Here is a 9,325-nt window from a genome sequence, read left to right as displayed (position 1 = left end):
TATGGACCTTGGCTCTTTTGATAGCCGTAGTCATAGACAAAAAAATACATAGAGTGCTCACTCCATACATCAGTTTTAGTACTAAAAAGACTATTAGCATCTAGCATCGAGTAGCGGAACTATCAGTACTGCTACTTGACAATAGATGTAGCACCGACCGGAAAGTCTTATGCTGTTGAGATACTCGCTACTCGATGCTAGATGTAGACACTGAAATGAATAGTCTGAACTGATGTATGGAGTGAGCACACTTGTCTTACTATATTTCTCTATGGCCGTAGTGTGGGGAGTTGTGAAGACACTGACCTGGACCCGGAGCGGGTGGTGAGCGAGCAGGGCCAGCACGCGCGGCGCGGGCAGCACGGCCGCCGCCGGCACGCCGAGCGTGCGCACGCAGCTGCACAGGAACGCGGCCAGGTAGCGGTGCAGCGGGAAGTGGAACGACGCGTGCATGGTGCCGGCCTGGGGGTTAAATGTACGTAAAGAAACTACTTCATTACGAAGTGTTTTAAGTGGACGATCTTAACGCAAAGCGACGCGGTGTGGAATAAACAAACCGTGTCGATACCTATGAAGGAGTCTAATCTGACCAAACTGCACTCGAGGCGTGAAGGGAAGCGGGCGCCATCAGTTTGACTTTTGCGCCGAATGCGACGTGTCGACGCAGTGGTGGGTGTGCGGCAGGGCAATCTGCGCGCACATACAAACCACCGCGCCGCACCGAAACGCGTTGAATTCGCGTATCATCACGCAGCAGCAAAAAATCTGCAGTATATCAGGATCGGGCAGTAACGCGGGGATATATATAACTACTGACCTGGAGCGCTCTTGGAGTGGTGCACTGCATCTCGTCGAGCCACTCTTGCAGACAATTAGCCGCCGCGGCGACTAGCCTCTTGGCTAGAGGGGCGTGTTCCGGACTCGTCAGGTGGGACAGGACGGACCACATCGGATACGCGGCCGCTTCTAGCTCGCAGGAGAACGCGGCGTAGTACGAGGACGGCTCGAACTCGATGTGGCCGTCTGTTTCCCGGACGTTTACGTTCATTCCTGTAAGAAAAAAGGCGTGATTAGTTTATACAGGGCAATATGGCTAAAATTATTTTTTTTTTGTCACATATAGCCAACGGCAATTGCCTTCTTCATAACTATTCGCATAGTCTATGTAATGTAACAGACTACACAGTCTGTTAAATTATGCTTGTTCTTTTCTGGGTCAAGGAAGGTATTCTGTACTACTATCTCACCGGTTACGATCTTAAGATAATGGACTCTTAACTGACCAATAATGGACTTTATAACGTTGGAATAAAGTTTAAAAATTGTCATTTAACAAGATGGACAATGGTAGGTATAGTTGTTGGCCGCAGCATAAAGCAAAAGCCTGTAAAATTTTACTAATGGATAGAGGATTTGGAACCGTAGTACTGCCTATTGCACACAACGCACACAGCACATTTATTGATACATCTTGTTCCTGATTTTAGTTTTAGTTTGATATTGTTATATATTGTTTCTGTTTTTTCTGTCAATGTGTGTATTGTGGCAAGCTAATAAATGGTTTATCTATCTATCTATTATTTCACGCGCTGTCCGAGTCGTGGCGGGTATTCTGTACGCTCACCTTGCAGCATGGACAGGAACTGGAACCACATCTCGACGAGAGCGTCGTCCTGCAGGAACAGCAGCGCCACGCTCCTGTGCGACAGCACGTTGTTGAAGTCCGACACCAGAGGCCAGTAGCAGTGCTCCTTCATCACTCGTCGCGTACAGTCTATCACTTTATGCGTGTTCTTCTCCGGGTCATGGAGGGTATTCTGTACAAGAATCTTTCCCATCATTAGTTTTAGAGACAAAACCATGACGTGCAGTAGATGTAGTTGTTGGACGCAGCGTAGCGCTAGGGCCTCGTTGGAGAAGAGTTGGACGGACATGTGGACGACCCGGTTGGACAGCATGTCGGGGTCGCCGGCCGCCTCCAGCACGAGCGGGATGCGCGCGTAGTGCATCACGAACGTGCGCGTTAGGTGCTCCTGAAACAAATACGATTGGTTCATGTCTGCGACTGTCTGCTGCATTTGGAGAGGCTAGCTAGAATGATGTGTTCAATCTGCTAATAAACATTTTTTTTTGTAAATAAGAGGGAGGGCGCCAGGTGACGCGGTTGACGAGTTTTTTGACCATGCTCCGCCGTCAATTTGCCTATTTAGTACGGATCTAGTAACTAGTTTTTAGAGATTCAGTGCGTACAATCATGCAACACATGTGCGTATGAGCCAGATTTCTTGACTTGGATTAAAAAAACCGGCCAAGTGCGAGTCGGACTCGCGCACGGAGGGTTCCGCACCATCAACAAAAAATAGAGCAAAACAAGCAAAAAAACGGTCACCCATCCAAGTACTGACCCCGCCCGACGTTGCTTAACTTCGGTCAAAAATCACGTTTGTTGTATGGGAGCCCCACTTAAATCTTAATTTTATTCTGTTTTTAGTAATTGTTGTTATAGCGGCAACAGAATCACGGTTCGCGAGATACAGCCTGGTGACAGACGGACGGACGGACGGACGGACAGCGAAGTCTTAGTAATAGGGTCCCGTTTTTACCCTTTGGGTACAGAACCCTAAAAAACTATGAAACCATAGACTGAAAGTCACTTATCAAGTGGCATCTGGCGAAAGGCTGATGACACAGGTTATATATCTGTATGGAATAATGCTGTCTGCCAGTTTCGTGAGTTGAGCTTAACCATCAGGTGGCACTGGGTAATGTTCATCATTTTATTTTTCTGGTAATGTTAGTAAAATCGTCACCTTGTAGTCCTGGTCGGGCAGCATGTTGAGCAGGAAGCAGACCACGTTCTGCGGGAACTCGTACTTGAACGTCCAGAAGATGAACTCGTCTAGTAACGTGTTGTGCGACAGCCGTGGCGCGAGCGCGGGGAGGTGGCGGTATCTGCAACACACAACTCATATTCAATTAATCAAATACTCTTTTACATAATACCGCAAATAACAGCTCCGTCTAGTATTTTTACGAGGACGTCTAGTGACCAGGAATGCCAGGAAATCAATGGCCTAACCTAATATTTAGTGAAATTTATAGGATGGCATGAATATGCCATAAAAAATAGTATTTATTAATTTTAGCAATCTAATCACTACATGGCAACTCTTGGTGTCGTATTTTGGCGTGGAAATGAAACTGCTGATAAAAAGTGTTGCAGTATCCGATATTTATATTCGTGGAAGTATGGATATAATAAAAATACTAGTATAATGACGTACTCGTCTGGAAAATACTCGGGCGCCGGGAAGGAGTCGAGCGCCTTCTCGTAGGTGCGGTTTGACTCGGCCATGTAGCCGCCGTACTCGGTCTCTGGGAAGGGAGGCTCCACCAAGTTTCTGTACATCTGTAAACAACAAGAGTAAGTATGTACTTAAATTTTCTTTATTTTTCCAATAACAATACATTTTACATGTCAAATTACAAACAAATTAAGAAGAAAATTATAACTAGGTAACAACACGCGGTCTAGAGTTTAAGATTGTCTAAAAAAAAAAGTGACCACGGCCCAGTACCCAGGGCTGGAGTCAAACCAGCGTCCTCTGCATTCGCGTCAGATGCCTAGACCACTCGGCCACGGCGCCATGGGTAGAATTTTCTCAAGTATGTATATGCAATCTCTTAAGGGCTTTTTCCTGCCAACACTGTTTAGGTGTAGTGCTAAGTGCTACCTCTAAAAAAAGGTTTTCTAATAATATTTTTTTGTAAACGAACACTTATTGCTATTTACCTACTATTCAAAGCGAAGATGGCCGATATTACTATTCGATTACCCTATGAATATACATGCTAACAAAAAATATCGACGTTAACCATAAAAATAACCATAAAAGCCCTGCTATTTTCTTACGGTTTTTTCCAACTTACACATTCCTTACTTAGTACATTACATTAGCATTGTTTTTCACGACATTTAGGTACACTGTTAACTGACAATAAACCTTAATGCGAAGTCTTAAGGTCCTCTAATAGTTAAGAATTTGTTAAGTACATCTAACCATCTGTCAACCCAACCAGCTTGCTGTTTGTTTGTATAAGGCTAGACCGCAACCTGATTCGTACATAATAAACCTGTGGTTTTCCTCATTCTTCCGCACCACTCAGTTATTGTAATCAATGTTATTACGGACTATGACTACTTAACGTACTCTGACTATAAGGTTGTATATAAACTCTTAACGAAACAGTAACATTAAATGTACTACATATTATAAAATTTATAAATTACATATCCTGGCAGGGTCGCCATGTAATGCGGAGCTATTAATATGGACATGTGATGTGAAGTTTTGTATATTATGTTGGACTGTATCTAAGGGCCTCAGATCCCTGAAAAGATATTTGACGAATGATACAACATGCCTGAGGGTTGATGAGCGCCTTGGTCATGGCGGAGCGCATCAGGTCGCCCATGTTGTTGAACTCCATCAACATCTGCACGTAGCCCTCGCACTCTTGGACCGCTATGCGGTAGCTGTTCGATGTAGGTTGTGCTTGGCCCGAGGGTTGGTCGCTGGAACAAAAACGATACGTATTACAAAATGTCTTGATGGGATTTGAAAGGTGCTCGGAACGAGAAAATATATTTTTTTTTAAATAGCCTATATTGTGTCCCACTGCTGGGCAAAGGCCTAACTAAAATTAACGCCCCTCTAGAACTCCATTAAAAGGACATCAACAAATTTAACGTAGTTAAATTTAAACTAAAAGACACAAAGAACGAAAACTACAAGTTTATTCGTATGGTCCAGAGGGTCTACTGCGAAAACCGAAATTCGCAAATTGCGGGGATCTTTCTCTTTTACTCCAATGAAGGTGTAATTAGAATAACAGAGAAAGATGCTCGCAATTTGCGAACTTCGATTTTCGCGGTGATAGCCCAGCATCATATTAAAGTGATATACCTACGCGAGTTGCTGGGGTTAAAAACACTTGAACGTCGAAACCTTAAGCTCACTTGTAGGGCTTCTTCGTAAAGTGCCTTAAACTACTTCTTATCAGGGTTGAGCCTTTCACAATGTGATGAACTTGCTACATTGATGAGTTTGACACGCCGCGCCGTCGCGTAAGTTTGGCCTATAAATGATTTGTGTCATCCAATCAAAAAGCTGGAATTCTTTCTTATTCACGTTATGCTGAAAAAGTTCGGCGAAGCGAGAGGATTATCGGTTCATGTAACTGTGTCACATAACGTTATGGTAATGCTATGGCGACCTCGATTGCAAATGCATGCCGCTGCGTTGCAATACAAATCAGAGGCATTTCAACTGGAGAGAAATGTAGCCCTATGTGAAACACAAAAATAAAGGAACTAAGTCTTTTTCAATGACAAATATTCAACCCAGAGTTTGGGGTTCCGATTCTGACTCGTACTGAGTTCCGTGGGTGCCAGCAGCGGGCTTAGCACGGGCGTATCATATTGCACGTGGTATGATACGTTGTCTTCTAACGTTATTGGTAAATTTGTCATATCGCTGAGCATGGCCCCGAGCTACGATAAGCCTACCACGTCGATATTGAATAAAGTTATCGACTATCATACGATAGTGACCACGACTGTCTATGCGTAGAGCTTATGAAAAATCTATTCAATGGCTGCCCTTATTCATATGTCGGACGTGTGTCGGACATAGTTTGAACATGAATAGTCAATTTTATTACTACACTTCCAAATTGAAAAGTGTTTAAATGAGTGACAGCTTTATACAAATTGACCTACATTATATTTCATCGCTTCATTCTCGATATAATGTTTTAACAGGTAGTCCCTTAAACCTACAGGCAACTAGCACGCTTTTAGAGTACTTCATTTGATTTCAAATCGGTATTAGTAGTTCCGGCGGCCGCCACCCAGGGGGTGGGGCGCTGCCGTAGACTTCATTCCTTTTTCGTGCACGGCAACGAGCGCACGCGCTAAAATAAAGAACCATCTTATAAACGGATTCGAGTAATTCAGTCCTCGTCTGATGAGGACAATGAACAAGGTAAATAAGTGTTTTTAGTTTGTTTTGGTAGTTATTTCATCAAGAAATGTTACAATCTAGTTTCTAAAGAGTAATCCTTAAAACATTTACGTTATTTAAACGTACGAGATTAATTTAAAATGAATTTTGTCTACCCTCAGATTTTTTTATAAAATAAAGAATTTATTTTAATGCACGGTGTTAGCTGCGAGCTACCTCCGTGTTGTAATAACATATGTTTAAAGTCGGGATTGACTGCGAGTCAATTGCGACAACGTGATTAACTGCGAGTTAACCGCGAGGCACTTGTGCCGAATATAACATGGTATCCATGCAAAACAATAAGCTATATTAATTATTTACGTTGGCTTGTCTGCGAGACATATACAACCGAGTTTTTTTTATAACTCATCTACCTTATTTTGGGTCTTCAAATAAAATTTACGTTTTTGTTTCTATTTTAGAAAATAACGTTGTCCGTCGTCCTCTAACGGACCGAATTAATCGAGAAGGCAGCGTGACTGAACCTTTTCAACCTGAGGAGCACCAGTGCACTCCACCATTACCTCTGAATGACCCCGAGGCGAATCCTCGCCAAAACAATGAACCAGAACATGAGATAGCCGAGCCGGCGGTGGAGCAAAGTGCTCCTACGCCCGATGAAACCGCACAAGCATCCGCGGATATACCGGTAGAACCGGAGCTGCTTATGGCTTTGGGCGAGTCCACAGATGATACACCTGAATTTGGTAAACCAATACATGACAGTTTAGCTAGTCTGTGGTTACCTTTACTAAAAAAGGGCCTGCTCAAAGAAAACAAAGAAAAACTTTTAAAAAGTTATTTAATACCTGAAAATTGCAAGCTTCTGCAGTCCCCAAAACTGAACGCAGAGATCTCAGCTGCAGTATCTGAAATAGTCAGAGGGCGCGATAAAAAACTGTCTGGTTTTCAACAACAGCTTGGCGCCGGCATTACTGCACTCAATAAGGGTATGGAGATCCTACTAAATAGCGACAATAAAGCCCAGGCTCTGACTCATTTCAGTGATAGCTGTCGAATCTTGACAGATCTTCACTGCGCTTCGACCAAGGATAGAATAAAATTGTTAACTCCTAGCCTGGAAAAGAACATCCTACATGTAATCCAAGATTCCGAAAGAGACGATACTCTTTTTGGTAACGTTTTGTCTGAAAAAATTAAGGCGAGCAAAGCCATTCAAAGACAAGGTCAACAGATAAAAAAGACTGCGCCATACCAACCCTCTACTTCCGGATTTCGTCAGCCGACGGCAAACCGCTATACCCCGCCGGGAAACTGGAGGGGTCCACCTCGCTACTCCTACCCCAACAGCAGAGGTGGACGAGGCAGCCAGATGAGGATGACAACGCCCAGGAGGTCGTACAATTACAGCACAACTCCACCGGCAGCGAAACCTGCCCCTCAGACCAGGCCTCGTGCTCCAACTCAACAGTAAACCAGGTACATTCTGGTAGAATAAGTTCATTTTACGACTGCTGGCTAAATATAACTCAAAATATTGAAGTTTTAACTTGGATTCGGGAGGGATATAAAATTCCTTTCTCTAAAAGCGTTGAACAACCTCCAGTAAGCCACCCCGCTTACTCTTTTGACGAAAGTCGTGACATGTCACATGCAATTAATAAACTACTAGAGTTAGGTGCTATTTCACAATGTAATGCATCAAGAAACCAGTACGTTTCTAAAATATTCTTGACGCCAAAACCTAATGGCGAGAAACGATTTATCTTAAATCTCAAATCGCTCAATAAATTTATTCCTAAAATTCACTTTAAGATGGAAGACCATCGAACCGCATCCAAGTTAATACCCCAAAATAGTTATTTAGCCAACATTGATTTAAAAGAAGCTTATCTTTTAATACCTATCCATGTATCAGATCGAAAATATTTACGTTTTCAATTTCAAGCTTATGGTTCTAACGAAATTTTGACTTATGAGTTTAATGCCTTGCCTTATGGCTTATCGTTAGCCCCGTGGGTTTTTACTAAAGTAATGAAAGAAGTAATAACTTATTTAAGATCCAGTGGTCTGAAATCCGTCATGTATTTAGATGACGTCCTTTGCATAGGCGATGACTATACTGATTGTAATAAAAACGTAAGTGAGACTGTAAAACTACTTCAATGTTTAGGTTTCGTTATTAACTTAAGTAAAAGCTCACTGGAACCCAAGCAAAGTTGCAAGTTTTTGGGATTCAATTTCGATGCTCGGAATATGTCTATGTCTTTGCCGAGTGAAAAACGTAATAAAATTGCCCAGTTAGTTAACAAATTTATGAAATTACCACGTTGTAGTATTCGTGAATTTGCTCAATTGATCGGCGTACTTGTCGCGGCTTGCCCTGCTATTAAGTATGGATGGCTGTACACAAAAATTTTAGAACGCCAGAAATTCCTATTTTTGCAAAGACATAATGAAAATTTTGAAGCCAAAATATCATTACCCGATATCATTCGTGCCGACTTAGATTGGTGGGCTAAGAATATTGCCACTGCTGATAATCCTATGAGGACAGAAAACTTCAAATACGAAATCTTTACAGACGCCTCAAGGTCGGGCTGGGGCGCTGTATGTGGCAATAAGAAAGCAAACGGAACGTGGAAAACCGTTGAGATGGAACACCATATAAACTATTTAGAATTGCTCGCGGTATTTTTAGGCCTAAAAAGCTTCGCTTCAAACGTTACCAACTGTGCAATATTATTACGAATTGACAATACGACCGCTATTAGTTATATTAACCGTATGGGAGGTATACAATTCCCACATTTAAATGACTTATCGAGATCAATTTGGCAATGGTGCGAGGAGCGCCATATTTGGTTATACGCGTCATACGTGAATACCAAACTTAACCGCGCAGATGAGGAGTCCAGGAAAATCAACCCCGACACAGAGTGGGAACTGTCTGCCCAAGCCTTTGATACCATTATTAAAAAATTAGGCCACCCAAATGTTGATTTATTCGCTTCACGTGCTAACGCGAAATGTGACGCATTCGTCTCATGGAGACAAGAGCCAGATGCCATGGCAGTAGACGCGTTTACACTTAACTGGAGCCCTAGCTTCTTTTATGCATTTCCACCGTTTGCGCTAATACTAAAATGCTTACGAAAAATTGCTGACGATAAAGCTGATGGAATACTTGTATTCCCCTATTGGCCTTCGCAGGCATGGTTCCCCTTCCTGACAAAACTTCTAAAGTCAGAAATCATAATGTTCGCTCCTCATAAACACCTGTTAAAATCACATTT

The 9,325-nt window shown here is 42.6% G+C and overlaps 1 protein-coding gene across 1 annotated transcript in view; it reads right to left on the bottom strand.

Moving 5' to 3' along the window:
• LOC134652852 (E3 ubiquitin-protein ligase Ubr3) overlaps positions 1–9,325 on the bottom strand; it is a 103,043-nt gene that overhangs the window by 49,370 nt on the left and 44,348 nt on the right. The window contains exons 4-9 of the mRNA XM_063508051.1: positions 4,426–4,576; positions 3,285–3,409; positions 2,811–2,952; positions 1,625–2,033; positions 818–1,050; positions 307–462 (exon numbers count right to left, since the gene is read on the bottom strand). Of these exons, the coding sequence (XP_063364121.1) occupies positions 307–462; positions 818–1,050; positions 1,625–2,033; positions 2,811–2,952; positions 3,285–3,409; positions 4,426–4,576 (1,216 nt within the window). The remainder of the gene's footprint in view (positions 1–306; positions 463–817; positions 1,051–1,624; positions 2,034–2,810; positions 2,953–3,284; positions 3,410–4,425; positions 4,577–9,325) is intronic.

This window comes from Cydia amplana, chromosome 12 (genome assembly GCF_948474715.1).
Source record: "Cydia amplana chromosome 12, ilCydAmpl1.1, whole genome shotgun sequence".
Classification (NCBI taxonomy): domain Eukaryota; kingdom Metazoa; phylum Arthropoda; class Insecta; order Lepidoptera; family Tortricidae; genus Cydia; species Cydia amplana.
Note: the sequence above shows the minus strand (reverse complement) of the source record. Positions and strands in the feature narration are given on the sequence as shown.